Source organism: Balaenoptera ricei, chromosome 19 (assembly GCF_028023285.1).
Source record: "Balaenoptera ricei isolate mBalRic1 chromosome 19, mBalRic1.hap2, whole genome shotgun sequence".
NCBI classification, from domain to species: domain Eukaryota; kingdom Metazoa; phylum Chordata; class Mammalia; order Artiodactyla; family Balaenopteridae; genus Balaenoptera; species Balaenoptera ricei.
Window position 1 is genome coordinate 19,243,222 of NC_082657.1, and position 18,337 is coordinate 19,261,558.

Here is an 18,337-nt window from a genome sequence, read left to right on the forward strand (position 1 = left end):
AAGTAGAATCTGAGATGTAATGTGGGGTTAGGGGCTGGACCACTGAGTCTGGGAGACACAAGGACTCTCAGCTCGTACTCTGAGCTAGAAGGTGTGTGTGCAGGAGGTGGGGAGGTCAGGAGTTTGGTTTTAGACATGCTGAGTTTGAACGTGAAGGGTTTTGAGCAGAGACATACCCCGCTATACATTTAAAAGAATCGCACTGGCTGCTGTGTTCAGAATAGATTCTACGGGGCAAGGGCAAAGCCGGGAAACCAGGAAGGGGGCTGCTGAAGTAATCCTGGTAGAGACAAAGGCGGAGGTTGTGAGAGGTGATCGGATTCTAGATACTGTCAAAAGAAAACTGATTGGGATTTCCTGAAGGATTTAATGTGGGCCACATGTGCCTACTTAATTTAATTACAATTAAAAATTCAGGGGCTTCCCTGGTGGCGCAGTGGTTAAGAATCCGCCTGCCAATGCAGGGGACATGGGTTCAAGCCCTGGTCCGGGAAGATCCCACATGCTGCGGAGCAACTAAGCCCGTGCGCCACAACTACTGAGCCCATGTGCCACAACTACTGAAACGTGCGCGCCTAGAGCCTGTGCTCCACAACAAGAGAAGCCACCACCACGAGAAGCCCGCGCACTGCAACAAAGACCCAACGCCGCAAACAAATACATACATAGATAAATAAATTTATTTAAAAAACAATTAAAAGTTCATTTTCTCAGTTCCTGAGCATATTTGGATAATGGCTAGAGTATTACCACAGCACAGATAAAGAACTCTTCAGCCAACAGAAATTTCTTTTGAATACCATTGTTCTAGTGTTTCCCTAATCAGTAAGATCTTAACATTTGGTCTTAGATGTATGCATGCTATATTTAAACAAAAAATATGCATCTAGTCTTTTAAATTTCACTGAGATAGAATTCACATACAATACAATTTACCCTTTTAAAGTGTACAAGTCAGTGGCTTGTACTATATTCACAGAGTTATGAATCCATCAGCACAATCAATTTTGGAACATTTTCATTACCCACACTCCCGGGCTGTCACCCTGCAAATTCCACACGCTCTCTAACCCTAAGCAATCACCAATCTACTTTCTGTCTCTTTAGATTGGCCTCTCCTGGAATTATTGAATATGTGTCCTTTGCGCCTGGCTTCTTTCAATTAGCATGTTTTCAAGGTTCGTCTATGCTGTAGCATGTATCAGCAATTCATTTCAAAACTGCTGAATAATATTCCATCGTATGGATATACCACCTTTTCTTGACCCATTCATCCACTGATGACTTTAGAGTTGTTTCCTCTTTTTGGCTATTATGAAAGATGCTGTTATGTACATTTGTTTACAATTTTTTTGTGGATATGTTTTCATTTTTCTTGGGTATACCCTCAGGAGTAGAATTGCTAAGATTATGCGATAACTCTGATTGAGGACCTGCTGGACTTTTTTCAAAGTGGTTGCATCATCTTACATTCCCACCAGCAGCGTAGATGGGTTCCAACTGCTCCACATCCTTGTCAACAGTTGTTATTATGCTTTTTATAATAACCCTGCTAGTAGGTGTGAAGTGTTATCTCACTGTGGTTTTGATTTTAATTTCCCTGGTAGTTAATGGGGCTGAGCATCTTTTCATGTGCTTGTTGGCCATATGTAAATCATCTTTGGAGAAATGTCTATTAAGTCCTTTGCTCATTTTAAATTTTAGGTTGTCTTTTTATCATTAAGTTGTAATAGTTATTTATATTTTCTAGATACAAATCCCTTACCAGACATGATTGGTAAATATTTTCTCCCACTCTGAGTGTTGTATTTTCACTTTCGTGATGGTATACTTTGGAGCACAAAAGTTTCTAACTTTGATGACGTCCAATTTAACTACTTTTCCTTTAGTCACTTGTGCTTTTGGGTGTTGTATCTAAGAAAGCTTGGCCAACCCAAGGCCATGAAAATTTATTTATGTTTTCTTCTAAAAGTTTCATAGTTTTAGCCCTTACATTTGGGTCTATGATCCATTTTGTGTTAGTTTTTGCATGTAGTATGAGAAAAGGGCCCAAATTCATTCTTTTGCATGTAAATATCCAGTTGTCTCCAGACCATTTGTTAAAAAGACTATTCTTTCTCCATTTGTCTTGGTACCTCTGTTGAAAATCAACTGACCATAAACGTAAGGTATATATTTCTGGACTCAATTCCATTCCATTGATCTATATGTCCATTCTTAAGCCAGCACTACACTCTCTTGATTATTGTAGCCTTGATATTGCAGGTTTTGAAATCAGGAAGTGTGAGTCTCCCAACTTTGTTCTTTTTCAAAATTGTTTTGCCTATTCTGGGTCTCTTATTCCACATAAATTTTAGGATAAGTTTGTCAATTTCTGCAAAAAATCCACCTGGGATTCTGAGAGGGATCATGTTGAACTTGGGGAGTATTGCTATCTTAACAATATTGTCTTCAATGCATGGATATGGTTTAAGTTTTATACTTTTTGGTTAAATTTATTCCTAAGTATTTTACTTTTTGTTGATGTGTAAGTGGAATTGCTTTCTTTTTTTTTAAATAAATTTATTTTATCTTTGGCTGTGCTGGGTCTTCGTTGCTGCACACGGGCTTTCTCTAGTTGTGGCAAGCAGGGGCTACTCCTCGTTGCAGTGTGTAGGCTTCTCACTGCAGTGGCTTCTCTTGTTGCGGAGCACAGGCTCTAGGCGTGTGGGCTTCAGTAGTTGTGGCGCACGGGCTTAGTTGCTCCGCAGCATGTGGGATCTTCCCGCACCAGGGCTCAAACCCCTGTCCCCTGCATTGGCAGACGGATTCTTATCCACTGCGCCACCAGGGAAGCCCTGGAATTGTTTTCTTAATTTCATTTTTGGATTGCTCACTGCTACTGTATAGGAATACAATTAATTTCTGCATATTGATCTTGTATCCTGCAACCCTGATAAACTCATTTATTAGTTCTAATAGTTTTTTTTAGTGGATTCTATATACGTGTCATCTACAAATAGAGACAGTCTTACTTCATGCCTTTCATTTCATTTTCTTGCCATTATTTCCCTGACAAACTGTCTAGTACAATGTTGAATACACGTGGCTACAGCAGAAATCCTTGTCTTGTTCCTGATCTTAGGGAGAAAGCGCTCAGTCTTCCATCATTAAGTATGCTCTTAACTGTGGGTTTTTGACAAATGCCCTTTATGAGGCTAAAATTCTCTTCTATTTCTAGATAGTTGAGCATTTTTATCATAAAGGTTGTCAAACTTTGTTAAATGCTTTTCCTGTGTTTTTTGAGATAATCACATGGTTTTTATTTGTGTATTCTACTGATGTGATGGGCTCACCTACTCTATTCCTATTCTGAGTTACGTATGTTACAAAGAATTGACGTTGAATTTTTTTCAAATACCTTTTTTTTTACATCTCTTGAGGTACTAACATAGCAAAAAAAAAAAAAAAAAAAAAGTATATATTTCCCAACAATCTCCTTTGCATTCCTGGCAGAAGAATGACTTTTTCATGGTGTGGTATGCTTTAATGTGCTACTGGACTCTCTTTACTAGCATTAATTAGGATTTTGGGTCCAATATTTATAGTGGGATTAGTCTCTGAGTTTTGTTTTTTAAATATTATCTAGATTATATGCAGTTGATCCTCATTATTCATGGATTTCCTATTTGCAAATTTGCCTACTAGCTAAAATTTGTAACAACAAAAATGACAAAAATCAATACTTGCTGTATTTTGCAGTCATTTGTAGACATGTGAGTTGCCTGATGTGCATGGTTCCCAGCTGTGGTCTGCCTCTTGCTCCAGCTCTCATACAGAGATGATCAGAGGATAAAGACAGTAAGGGGGGGCTTCCCTGGTGGCGCAGTGGTTAAGAATCCGCCTGCCAATGCAGGGGACACGGGTTCGAGCCCTGGTCTGGGAAGATTCCACATGCCGCGGATCAACTAAGCCCGTGAGCCACAACTACTGAGCCTGCGCGTCTGGAGCCTGTGCTCCGCAACGAGAGAGGCCAGGACAGTGAGAGGCCTGCGCACCGCGATGAAGAGTGGCCCCCACTTGCCACAACTGGAAAAAAAAGCCCTCGCACAGAAATGAAGACCCAGCACGGACAAAAATAAATAAATAAAAAAAAAAAAAAAAAAAAAAAAAGACAGTAAGGGGCAGTTGCAGCACAGTGCGAGAAGCCCCAGCTCTGGGGCCAGTCACAGAAGGTTTGAATCCCAGCTCTGGCACCAGTTAGTGGATGGCCTCAGGCAACTCACTTAACACTTCTGAAACTCACTTTCTCTTTTGTGAAAAAAAAGAATCTACCAGGAGGAGTTTTTAGGATTTAAGATTGTAACCTATGTGTGATATGAGTGTGTCTATACATATGTACATATTTCCCCAGGAGCCATGGTTCAGTATTCGCTAATTCACTATTCTCAATGACTTTATAGAACATAACTGGTGGGAATAAGAACTGACTGTAGTTATATTCTGATCCTCAGTTTTGGTGTGTAATACCTGATTTATAGCAATAATTTGGAAGTTTTCTTCCTCTTTAGTGTTCTAGAATGGCTCAAATAGCATTGGAATATTTTGGTTCTTTAAGAGTTTGGTAGAATTCCTCCATAAAATCAACAGGGTCTGGTATTTTGGGGATGGGGGATAGGTAGGTACAATATTTTTCAAGTGTTCTCTATCACATCTATAGAAATAATTGTGTTTACTGGGGCCATTTTGGTAATTAATGTTCTTCTAGGGACTTCCCTGGTGGTCCAGTGGGTAAGACTCTGCACTCCCAATGCAGGGGGCCTGGGTTTGATCTCTGGTCAGGGAACTAGATCCCGCATGCATGCCACAACTAAGAGTTCGCATGCTGCAACTAAGAAGTCCGCACGCCACAACTAAAGATCCTGCATGCCGCAATGAAGATCCCGTGCGTGCCACCACTAAGATCCAGCACAACCAAAAAATAATAAGAATAAATAAATAAAATAAATATTAAAAAAAATATTCTTCTAGGAAATCACCCATTTCATCTATTCATCTAATTTGCATAAAATCAAACAAAATAGTCTCATGTGGCTCTTTCTTATTTCATGGTCTCTATGGTTATTTCTCTGTTACCATATTTCATGATCTCTGTAATTATTTCTTCTTTTTTTTGGCCATGCCACACGGCATGTGGGATCTTAGTTTCCCTATCAGGGATCGAACCTGTGCCCCCTGCGGTGGAAGCACGGAGTCTTAACCAATGGACCGCCAGGGAAGTTCCATCTCTGTAATTATTTCTGTGTTATTTCTTATTTTGGATATTTTCATTTCCTACCCCATCTTTATCTTTCTTTCGTTTCTTTAGTTTTCACCCCCCCAAATAACCACTGATTTATGAAATGTTTTCCTACTTTCTAGGTGATCAATTTCTTTTACCTTTATCCCTCCTTCTGTTGTGAGATTTCATAAGTGGAATAATTCATTTATTTCATAATATATTAATTATTTCATAATATAGTATTTACAGCTACAAATTTTCTTCTGAGTACTCTTTTAGGTACATTCCATAATCCTGAAATGTGGTTTTCATCATTTTCTAGATTTCATTTATAATTTCTATAAATTCAGTTTTAATTACCTGTGGCCCAAAAGTTACTTTTTAAATATTTTAAAATTTCCAGATAGTAAGCAATTTTTCTTTTTAATTAGTTATCTGCAATTTTTATTTAAGTGAATGAATAAATTAACAAAAGAGGATACTGTGACCTTTATGCCCAAAGTCAGGAACAAGCCAAGACTATGCGCTATCACACTGTGATTAGAGAATACTGTCCATATAATTTCTGTATTTTTGGATCTGAGATTTTTCCTTACGGCTTAATTTATCAATGTTTTAGTGAATGTTCTGTGGATACTGGAGAGGAATGTATATTCTCTCTTTAGATATTTACAGATTAGATCTATCATATTCAATATTTTCACTAGGTCTTCTATATCCTTACTTACTTTTGTCCACTTGCTTTTATATGAACTGGAAAAGAATTAAAACTCCTCAATACTAATGTATTTCTATACTCTTCTTGCATTTCCTGTGGTTTCTGCTTTGTAAATATTGCGATTATCTGATGCATGGATAGTCATACTTGTGGTTTGTATCTTTATCACTGAAATATTGCCCTTCTTTGCCTCATTTAATACTTTGTCTGATACTTTCTTTCCCCTTTCTGCATTTATTAAGTCCTTGTCCACACCTTTGGCCTAATCTGTCTCAGAAGGATTCTTACTGTTCTGGGAGGATCTTATGCATATATGATGTGATTTGGATTTTGCTTTGTGATCCAGAGTTTTTATTAGGTGAGTAAAACCCATTGATACTTATTTAATCAAAAATAATTAGACATACTTGTGTTAATACATATTGTATCATGTTTTTTACTGCTCTTTAGAACAAATCCTTCACTGATCTGTGTCAGCTTGTTTCAATATGTGTGTGTGTGTGTACATGTCTTTAATTTGGAAGGTTGATGTTTTTGTTCTAGGGGTTACCTTTCTTTATAACTTCAGAGGATAACTTAATTCTTTGTTTCTATGGCTAGTATCTACTGACTTCCTGTAACAAGTTATGACAATCTTATGAAATTTATACTTCTCCCCTGCCCAATTTTACTTGATATTATTTTTCTTGGAATTTTCTTTATATATACTGTGTGTGTGTTTCTTGACATCACTTTTAGTTGAAACTTTTTGACTTTTAGCTATAAAAGATACATCAGGATACTTCCACCATCTTTTACCTTTTCTTTCCCTTCCTCTTCTAACTTGTGTTATGTAATTATTACACTGCTATTGTGTTACTATTACATAATAACATTATTATGTTATTACATTATTCATATCATATATATTTTTTTCTGTAACTATTTAGTCTTAGTCCTACAGTTAAATTTCACAATCTTTCTAACATTGTTTTGCCTTTTATCTCTTGACAGGATAAAGTTTTTCCTCTACCAATTTCTCCAGGTGTTCTTAAAAATACATATTTCTCAGAGTCAAAAACATTTGAATGGCGCTTTATATATGATGGAATAACTGGGTTAAAATACATAAATCACTTTCTTTTACGTGAGTCCTTTGTAGACATCATTCAAGGTCTTTGAGTAACTACATGTTACTTGGAAAACTTGGAAGCCAGACTGACCTTTGTTTCCTCATATAGGTAACTTGATCTTTTGTCTGGATGTCCAAAGGTTTCTTACTATTTAGGTACAGCAATTTCGTAGCTATATCCTGCTAATGATTTTTCTAGGCCAAATGTTCCTGGGACCCATCAAGCCCGTTCAGTTTGTAGATTCAAGTATTCCTTTATTTTTGGAAAGTTTTCTTGAATTACAGATTTAAACATTTTTTTCCCCGTTTCATGGTTTTGCTTCCTTTGGGACACAAATTATGCAATCTTGCTGTTGTCTTCCTTAGCTGTCACTTCTCTCTAATATTTTAACTTTACTATTTCTATTTCATTTTGTTTACTTTCATCAGTCCTGTCCAACTTTTCTCTTCTGTGCTTTTTGCAGATTCTGGTGTCCTGTGTGTTGCTTCCTACATAGTCATGATTTCTATTATGGTTATATCTTTAAATATTCTATTTCTTGACTAAGTTCTGCCAGCTCATGTTTCATTTCCTTTTATCTTCCTACAAATCTCGTTGAAGATGGTATATACATTCTTACATTCCTGCTTTGAATTCACCTTCTACAGTGGCAAATGCTCTATTATGTTTTTTAACGTGACATGTTTGGCCACAATCATCACGCTTCTGCTGTAAAAGTTTTCTGGTTCTTCATGTATCATTTGTTCTTGTTTTTCTCTTCCCTTTCTCTTGCAGTGTCATTGTACAGATCCTGTGCTAGTTCCTTTCTGATTACTAGTCATTTCTAAATGTGGCAAGTTCTTACCAAATCAGCTACATGTAGGGCAGAGGCCTGGGACATAACTCAGGCCAGCAAGAATTTTTCTGGTGATACAAAGTGGATTACAAGAGTGAGCTCTTTAGTCTTTTCCTCATTTTAGTCTTCAGAGATCGGCAACTTCAGGGCTGTTGAAAATGCAAGTCTTCTCTCTTTATCCTGGTCTGCTTAAACTCTACTTTTACAAAAATGGTTTGTCTCTGTGATTACTCCTTTCAGCCTACCTTGTTTCTCTTTCACACCAAAGTGTATACAGGAAAGCTTCTGTCATTACTCCTCACATCTAGTCCCATGGTCTCACACGGGGGACCACTGGTTTATCCCTCAGGATATGCCAGTGACTTTGAAGGACTAAACTTCGGCAGCTTTATCTAAAATCTGCAGCTTTGAGAGTTCTCTCTCAGCATCTTTCTACACTCCTTGGAGTTTCACTGGATTTGGCAGCCCTTCCTCATATATTGTGGTTCCAGATTACAGACCTCTCTTAGTTTCATCAAAGAAGGAATCTGAATATTTTTCATTTTCTTTCATTGCTCTGAGGTAATTCTAAAAAAAAGAAGGAACTGACATCTTTATCCTGCTGCTTTAAAATGAGAAGTTAAGTAAGCAATTTTAGGGGTCTAACCACACAATTAGAAACAATCTACCCCAAGTTGGGAGCATGGAAATAGTGAAATGACCAAGGGTATAAAAATGTCAAAAATATTAAAGTATATAGCTATTCATTTATATAATAATTGTGAGTGTTTGTGAAAACATATAATTGTATATGGAAAAAGCACATGATGATTGTAAAAACTATCTATATTGGGGTCATAAATAAGTAAAATATATACACGTACAGGATGAAGAATGGAAGGGAAAAATGAAAATTGTTTTTTGTTAATGGTGAATACTAAGTAATGTTTTTCATTAAAAAAAGTTTTTGTTGTTGTCACAGTATGGTGTGTGCAATAAAAAACACAATGTTCCAAAAAGAAAAACAATCGAGACCATACAGAGATTCACTCCAGCACCTACGAAACACAAATCATTAAAAATGCAATGACTGGCTCCCCACTTGCCAGTACTAACTATGTCCTATCCCTGGAGGCAAGCTCCAAAGGTGCATCCTTTTGCTCCAGTTCCAACCCAGGTTCTTTACAGCAGCCAGGTGTCTCCCTGCCTCCCCTGCCTACACCACTCCCTCACCCCTAGAGGTTAACTCTACTCCAACAGACCACTGTCTACTCAGCACTGATGATGTGCCAGGCACTGTAACGGGAGCACAGCAAGTAAGAGTATGGGCTTTAAACCCTTTAGTTTGTTTTGTTTATAATAAAGAGCAGCAAAAAAAAAAAGCAGGTTGCATTTAAAGGACAAGTTAGAGTTAAAATGTTTGGGCTTTGGAAACAGCCAGATTAAATAAAATAAATGTAAAATGCACCTATAACAGTGCCAAGGACATAGCAGACATTCAATCAAGGATATTAAAAAAAATCTCTTATACTTTAAATTTCGCAGCAAGGGCAATATAACACAATGGTTAAGACAACAGGAAACTAACTTTTTAATTTAAAAACTATGCTAGGAAAGGATACTACATACACATTTTCTGTGACCATTTAAACCAACATCTTCTTCTTTTCAGCTTTCAAGTTCCTCTGTCCCAGGGTTCCCACATACGAAATACTAACACTGCTATGAACATTTAAAAAAATTACTTTGAATGCATAAACTGAATGTATGATTAGTCTATTTTATTAGCAATATTTTTACTCTCTGAATAATTACAACTAATTCAAAGTATTCAAAAGATCAAAGTATTTACATAAAAAACTAGTCTGGCAATTTTGGTAAGTTATAACTCAAATAAAAAAGGGAAATAGATTTACACTTCTCAAATATTCCCATCATCCCCCAGGATGAAAACGATGTAAAGGAGTAAATTTAGGAAGGCGTATAAACTCTGAAAATGAGCTTTCCCTTTGGCTAAATAATACCGTTGATCAGTAATGGCTGATTTCATTGGTTTATTCACAGAAAATGTATAAGCACTTTAAAATTAAAGTTCAATTTAAATAAAATTTAAAATTTAGTTCCTCTGTTGCACTAGCCACATTTCCAGTGTCCAATCACTACATCAGGCTGGCAGCTACTGTACTGGACAGTGTAGATTTAGATCATTTCCTTCAGTACAGAGAGTTCTGCTGGAGACCACTGGGTCTAGATAATTCTAAGATGAAAAATAAGCCAGCCTATCATCTGGTTTGAGAAATGATTACAACATCTGAGGATTCCTCTTGTGACACAGGGGTGAAAAAAAAACAGAGAGAGCTTGAACAGAGAGGGAGAAACGCACCAAGACTTTGAGCTCAACTTTAAGTGTAAGGGGTGGGGGTGGTGCGGGGAGGCCTGTGAGAGGGTGCGCCTGTCTCCCAGCTTCTCCCAGCCTGTGTCTGAGGCAGAGACAGAATCTGGCCTCCGGTCTCTTTCTTCTCACGCTACATACTCCTCAAACAATCCTGCCCACACAGCTACAAGCTGGTAACATGAAAAGGTCCATTTCCAACACACACGGAACTCCTGCCTTCAGATCCATAAATCCAGCTCCCCTTATTCCGTATCTTTACTTGGATTGTTTTGAAAGTGACTCACAATGTATCCAAACCTGAACTCATCATTTCTTGCCTCACTGCCTCCTGCATATAAAAAGAATGTGGTTGGCCTTTGTCTCCAGTTCCTGAGAGGTAGCCAATAAACCCTTGAATTTCCTTGTGACAAGAGTATCTTTGTTATCATGGTGGGCTCCTTGGCCCACATCTGACAGCTTGTGCTAACAGGTGACTCAGGGTGGGCCCCTAGATGTTTTTGCTAAGGAGATGACTCAGGATGGGAGCTGGCCAAGCCAGAAAGACCAACCGTATGCTTAGAGGGTTGGCGCTCTGAGCCAACAGATATCAGCCCGACCTCTGGCAAGTGGAGAGCAGCTGGAGATTGAGTTCAACCTTGTGGCCCATGATTTAATTAATCATGCATATATAACGAAACCCCAGTAAAAACTCTCAACACCAGAGCTCAGGTAAGCTTCCCTGGCTGGCAATACTCTACACATTGTCGCACACTGATGTGCCAGGAGGGTAATGCATCCTGACTCTATAGGAAAAGGACAATGGAAACTTGGGAGTCTGGGACTCTCCCAGACTTTGCCCAGTGTGCCTCTCCCTTTGGCTGGTTCTGATTTGTATCCTATTTCTATAATAAAACTGTAATTATAAGTATAGAGCTTTCCTCAGTTCTGTGTCATTTTAGTGAATGGATAGCCAGTTGGTCAGAAGTGACAGTAGCCTGGGGACCGCCAAAGTTGTGACTGGCTTCCGAAGTAAGGGTCAGTTTTGGGGAGGACTGTGCCCTCAACCTATAAAGTGTGGCTTAACTCCAGGTAGCTGGTCAGAAGTCACTGTACTCTTCAGATTTTCTCCTCCCACAGGGTTCATGATCATAGCGAATGAAGATCTACCCGTCTATCCTTCTGCTAATGGGAGAAAGAAGGTCATCACTGATAATTCTTCCTCCTCAACTGCACTCCACACAAACGATGAATCAGTACATCCTTCCAACTCCTGCCCGGTCTACAAAGCCCTACATGGCCTGGCCTTTTCTTCAGGTTTCTTGATGATGGGGTATACCTATTTAAGGGTGCTAGTAGGGCCACGTATAAGCTTTAAATTAAAGAGCTAAACTTACAGTTTAAAATTATGTGATCTCTTTCACCATGTCTCCTTGCTATACAGTTACTAGCATTTAATTTTGACTTTATGCCCACAAAGGGAAATTTCAGGCTTTATTCAAAATGCTTGTACTAATAAATAAGTTTTAAATTTCTTAATTCCAGGGAATCTGTTTATAGGTACTCCATTTTAAAGAGACAGGTGAGTAAAATTTTTCTTGACAAGAAAAACTACCAACTGTCACTGAAGGGTAAGAATTATTATTTTTTGGTACCATGATTATTTGTATAAAGATATGTCCATGCTGTATCTAATAAAGTAATATGACAGGTTTTAAAAATAAACATACTAGAAATTACTCATAAAAATAAAATTTGTCATTCAAAGCAGTCTCCTTTGGAGATTCATTCCAATAACGGAGCCAAAGCTCAAAATATTTTGGAAAATTCTCTTTGGGAACTGTCTTTACATTCTGTATAGATACTTCTGAATATTCTCATAGATGATAAATCTTTGCCCTGTGAAAGTCAATTTTACCTTTGTAAGCAACTAATCATTAAAAGCTATGGTGGGGGGCTTCCCTGGTGGCGCAGTGGTTGAGAATCTGCCTGCTAATGCAGGGGACACGGGTTTGAGCCCTGGTCTGGGAAGATCCCACATGCCACGGAGCAACTAGGCCCGTGAGCCACAACTACTGAGCCTGCGCATCTGGAGCCTGTGCTCCGCAACAAGAGAGGCCACGATAGTGAGAGGCCCGCGCACCACGATGAAGAGTGGCCCCCGCTTGCCGCAACTAGAGAAAACCCTAGCGCAGAAACGAAGACCCAACATAGCAATCAATCAATCAATCAATAAATCTTTAAAAAAAAAAAAAAAGATATCCCCATCCCTTAGGTCTCCTTCCATGGAATCCTAGAATTCCAGTTCTAGAAGACACTCAGCAATCACATCATTAACTCTTCTCCTTTTAAAAAAAAAAGCCATGGTGGGAAATAAGGTAAAAGATCATGACATTTTTGATGAAAAGAAAGGTACATTTGGATGAAAAACACTGGCAATGTGCAGTGTTTTGGATGAAAAGCGCTGGCAATGTGTAAGTTTTAAGTGATATACTTGCTCTGAACCAAAGCCAAATTAAAGGATGTCGGGGGGGGGGGGGGGGAGAGAGAGAGAGAGAGAGAGAGAGAGGGAGGGAGGGAGGAGAAAGACAACAAGGAAACTGGTATTTAAAGAGTCACACACTCTCTTGAAAATCTGATGACAGTTATGGCTTCCTCTCCATCTTTTGCTTATACTATTGGAAAGGTACACCACATCAACGTCATCTACGGAGCCAGATTAAAACTCCTTGGTTTAGAACAGTAGCTTTGGCTTTCTTTTTCTTTCTTTCTTTTTTTTTTTTTTTTACTGTACCCAACAGGAAAAAAAAAATTTATACTGTGACCCAGTTTGTACATACATACATATAATTAAAATAAAAGTTTCACAAATAATTATCAACCTTACTATGTGATAGTATTCTCTTGTATTTGATTTCATTATGAAAAATGCTACTTATGACCTACTATACCAACTTCACAATCTACAGCTTGAAAAATACTGGTTTAGAGTAACTGATGCATAATATGAATAAACTAATGAAAATGGGAAAACTCACTTGATTATAAAAATTCTGATGTTATTTTAAACTAACAAAGAAAAAGTCATTTTACTCTATAGCCAAACCTTTCAAGAGACTGGATTCTTTATGGCAAAACGGAACTGTCTTGGTCATTCATCTAAATGGCTAATTAACTACTGGAGACACTGATGGGTAAATCATACAATGTTCATACCTTAATATTAGAAAACCACAAATCATTCTCATGTAAAGTAGCCAGGTAGACAGATGTAAGAAGTCCAATGCAAAGGGCAACAGTTCCACCAATTGTAAATGACAGAATCGTCCATAATCTTCTATTGGTACAACCTTTTAGAAAAATGAACAGATGAAAAACCAAGTCAGTAAAGGATTTAGCAGTTAATAGTTCTATTTCAGACTGTCAAACGTGCCAAGTTCCAGCTGCCTGTCAGTGGTGAAGCTTTCCGTGTCTCCAGCAGACAGCTAGGGGTTCCGTTTTGTGATTCCACAGACCTTTTTATACTTTTCATACTTTTATTATAGTTTTATTTCCCCACTGTATCTAACTGTTCGTTTGTCCATTTTGCCAACTAGAATGTAAGCGTCTTGAGGACAAGCATACTATCTTATTCATCTTAACACCTAGGACCTGTGCTTGACCTAGTTTAACTACTAAGTTTCTTAAATAGAGGAATAAATGGATTACAGATCTAAAATATAAACAGTCTTTTAGATCATCTACTTACAATGTGTGGGTTATACATTAAAAGCTACTCCCAAACTTGATTACTTAAAATTTTAAACCCCATCACACAAGTTAAAGGAATATAAACGAGGAAACATATTTACAGTACATATAAGAAAGGTTAAATATCCTTAATATAGGATACTTTCAGGACAATAAAAAAAATGAATATTTCAGTAGGAAACTGATTAAGGACATGAACAGGCAATGCACAGAAGAAAAAATGGCCAATAAACTTAATAGAAAAAAAAAAGTTAGTATTAATGAAATGCAAGGCAAAACGAAGAGCTATAACTTTTACAATACTGGCCAATTTGATAGCTTAAAAATGCTTAGTACTCTGTTTTGGTAAGGATACAAAAAATAGACTTTTTTTAAAAAAATAGACATTTTTTAAACACTGCTGGTGTTAGAATAAATTGATACCTCTCTGGAATGCGACACGGCAATAGGAAGTAAAAGCCACCAAAATAAGCACCCTATTTGACCAATAATTGTAAATCTAGGCATACACCCCAAAGAAATAAAGTTTTAAACAAACATGTGGCCACAAGGATATTTATCACAGTTCAGTTTGTACAGGTAAAAGGTTAAAAATCATCTAAATATTCAATAAGAAATTAAATAAATTATGCTACAGTCACACAGTGACTACACACTGACAAAATTTTAAAAATACATTGACTGACGTATGTTCATAACACAAGAGAAAGATAGCAAGTTACACAACAGCGTGTAGGATCTCAATTTTGAGAAAAAACACATCTGAATGCCTGTAGGTGTACATGTACAGAGAACAACATTTAGACAGCAAGATAATCAAAGTGTCATAGGTGGTAATCTCAGGATGAGTGGGTTTGCGGGAGTATTTTTTCCTTCATTTTTGCTTTTCTTTAGTTTTCATTTTTTTTTCTGACATGAATAAATACTGCTTTGGTAAAATGAACAGTCCTCAAAGTTATGTTTTAATTTAAAAGGACAAACTTGAACCTGTATTTGTTTTTATATAAGATTTTCAGAAAGTACTCTGTATTGTCCCAAATTGCTGATGGCTGAGTTGGGTGGCATGACTGATCAATACAGATTACTTTTATTTTATAAAACTGTTAACCCCCACCAAAAAAATAAATAAATAAAAAATAAAACTGTTACCCCAAATTACTTTACTAGCTCTAGCTGCAGCTGATGTAAACTCTGTCAGATATCCAAAATGGCTGATGGACATGGAATTTTTCATGCTTTTAAAAATCCTGACCATGCTTAGCCTAAGAAAGCAACTCGGGAAGCAAGAAGTTGGTAATTAATGCCATCTGATGTATGGCTTAGCAAGAGTCTTCAACATTATTTAAACAATTTACCAAATTCTGACCACTTTTCCCACCAAAAAAAAAAAAAAAAAAAAAAGCAAATTAGAAAATTTCAGGAATTTAACTGAAAATAAAGAATGAAAGAAAGTTTGATTCATCTTTCAATACTTTAATGAAATGAGAAACTCACCCATGGTAAGGCTGTCTAGTTGTGAATAGCATACACAAACCAGAAAAATTAGAAGTAGACTAAAATCCGAACAGTGGGAAAAAGTATTACAAAAGTCAAAGGATCAGACTGGCGTAACTATACTGAACAGGCAGCTGAGAAGCAAAGGGCTATAATCAGAGGTCTTTTATCTAATCATAACTGTAAAACAAATATCACATTGCAATCAAATCATCTGTAAAACTAAAATATCCGGGTAACAGAATAAGTTTCTTCACCTACTAGGTCTCACCAAATTTTTATCCTATTGGAGAGTGATTATTTCAATATGCAGACAAAAAAGCAATCCAAAATGCTGCTTTAATTTAAATCACCTACTAGATGGCAATTTATTTTCCAACTTCACATTTTCTTCTTGTGCCACGTAATCCTCTGAAACTTCTGTGGTTTGTATTCCTTTTCTTTGCCTGATGGATATCATGGTGTCAAAGACTCACATGCATTGTTCTTCCAACCACTCCTACAAACAACACAGAAGTAAACCACCATCCATATGTCAGTACCCTCTCTGCCAAATACAGCCTGTGCTCATCTGTGTTTTGGAGACTTTACCTGAGCCATTTTCCCTCTCTTAGCACGCCCTCCCATTTTCCCATCCAAACCTTAACCAGCTATCAAAGCTACTCTCAAGACACAACACAACTATTTCTTTAACACGACCACATTTATGAAGCGCCTGTCCTGTGGCAGGCACTGCGAAGAGTTAGGAGCACAGGTGAGCATCACAGACAAGCCCCTGCCCTTCTTCCAGGAAGCCTTCTTTCTTGGGATGAACCAACCCCTACTGATCTCTCCCCTTCCCGAGTCATAGCAGTTACCACGTATTTTGTCACATAGTTAGGTCGTTTTATATTATTTTCTATAGTACCAACCATGGAAAAGGTATTAAGTAGTAAATTTGTTGATCGTTGATAGTCTGATTTTGAAGAACGGAAACACTGTTTTGTCTCCGGTATCTGGATTTTGATACTGGTGTTCCTTCAAACAATTCACACTGGAAGCTTTAGGAATATGCCTCAGTGGTGATGGCGGGGGTGTGCCAATCAGGGCAGCTGCTACACCAGGCAGCAACAGTGGGAGTGACGGCAGGGAGCAGGAGCCTGGTTTGGAAGCAGCAAGTGGGAGGCAGGGGAGTGGTGGCAGTGAGTAAGCTGGCTACAGTCCCCCGGAACATCCTGCGTCACTCCTCCGACGAATGAACAGCGTTTAACTAACTATTTATTAACTATGACCGGTTGCCGGACACGACTGTCGGGGCAGTTTATTAATTCCTAAAGGTAAACAAGTTGCTCTACTGAAAAGAACACACCAATCAACGTTATACAATTCATCCATTCATTCATTCATACAAAAAAAAAAATCTCAGAAGCAAAAAGGTGCAAGCACTGAAAATGGAGAATCTGGAGCAACAGGGAAAGGAGTGTGGGCAAAGTCGTACCTCTAGAGATGAGCTTACCCCCAAATTACCTCATCCTAGAATCATGCCCTTTCTAAGGGCCCCAAGCGGAGTTGTAAAAATCCCACAACTGATACAATGTAACACGTTAGGACAGAAGGGCAACAAATGTTTAAGTGCCAACTACGTGTGATAATTGCATGAGCCCAAGAAACAAAAGTTTCCCCATCAAATTACAAGGAATGCCATCTTAAATGTTTGAAAAGGGAAATGGGAGCGTGTGCTTTTTTTCTCCATTGCTTAGAAGAACCAGCACGTACTGGGCATCCCGGGACGCTGCAGGGCACATTATTCAGCTCACCTCCGCACCCCAATCTACACCACCGGAGTCCCCGCCAGACGCTGAGGGGCCGGATAAGTTCAGTAACTCGCTCCGGCTCACCTAGGAAGTGGCGTGGCCGCCGAGGCCGGAGACCACCCAGTCCTTCCCTCCGCCCGCATAGCCAAAGCAAGAAGTCGCCCGAGAAGGCGCCCCGCCCTCCACAAACTTGCTCTCTCCCAAGCTGCCGCCCCCAACCCCGCACGTCGGGAGGACAAGGGGGCACCCAGTCCCACACCGGGTCTCCGAAGACGCCGTGAGGGCCGGAGCCGCGCCCCGACCCTGAGCGACGCAGCGGGGTGGCCCGCGGGCTTTCGGTCTTCGCGGCAGATTCAGCCGAACGCCGCCACGCAAGGGCGGAGCGCCACCCGCCCGCCGGACAGTCCGGGGCCACTGACGGAGCCTCGCGCCCGCGCGTCCCCTCGCGCTACCCGCGGCCCGACACGCAGCCACAGACCTGCGGCCTCAGCCGTCCTCGCGCGCGGCTCCGGACCCGGAACGAGGGCGGCCGGCCGGCCGGGGGCGCAGAAGGCCGCGGGGGCGGGGCCGCACTACGGCCAGCAACGCGCCGCGGGGACAGCCAGAACCCAGCAGCCGCGGAGCTTTGTGCTGCACCTTGGAAATGGGGGCTGGGGGGAGTCACCGCCCCGGGGAGGGGGCGCGCCGGGGAGGCTGGGCCGCTGAGGCCGCGCCTATAGGTCCCGGGAGCCGTCCGTCAGCGCGGGCTACCTCCCCCTCCTGGGGCGCCCCGCCCCGTCTCGTGCGGCGCCGGGCGGAAGGAAGCGGCGCACTTCCGGCTGCCAGGCTGTGCTGTCGGCTGAGTTCCGCTGCGTCCAGTCGCTCCCGGCACCCCTTGAAGAGCACTGGACCTCCGCCACCGACCGAGGAGCCCTAGGCCACCTTCGCCCATGCAGACTCCCGCCACCCCCAGGCCAGAGCTAGCGGCGCTGCTCGGGGGAAGAGGGCCGGGATGCGAGTAAGGGTGGCATCAGGTCGGACCGCGG

At 39.9% G+C, this 18,337-nt stretch overlaps 1 protein-coding gene and 1 long non-coding RNA gene across 4 annotated transcripts in view; one reads left to right on the top strand and one right to left on the bottom strand.

Moving 5' to 3' along the window:
* LOC132354052 (uncharacterized) overlaps positions 1–11,654 on the top strand; it is a 153,361-nt gene extending 141,707 nt beyond the window's left edge. For all 3 annotated transcript variants that reach the window (XR_009499156.1, XR_009499157.1, XR_009499159.1), the window contains one exon: positions 11,416–11,654. This is a non-coding gene — a long non-coding RNA (uncharacterized LOC132354052). The remainder of the gene's footprint in view (positions 1–11,415) is intronic.
* The window catches only part of DPY19L3 (dpy-19 like C-mannosyltransferase 3), a 71,220-nt gene extending 53,306 nt beyond the window's left edge, over positions 1–17,914 (bottom strand). The window contains exons 1-3 of the mRNA XM_059905624.1: positions 17,791–17,914; positions 15,877–16,018; positions 13,492–13,625 (exon numbers count right to left, since the gene is read on the bottom strand). Of these exons, the coding sequence (XP_059761607.1) occupies positions 13,492–13,625; positions 15,877–15,979 (237 nt within the window). The 5' untranslated portion in view covers positions 15,980–16,018; positions 17,791–17,914. The remainder of the gene's footprint in view (positions 1–13,491; positions 13,626–15,876; positions 16,019–17,790) is intronic.
* Between the last annotated feature and the right edge of the window lie 423 nt (positions 17,915–18,337).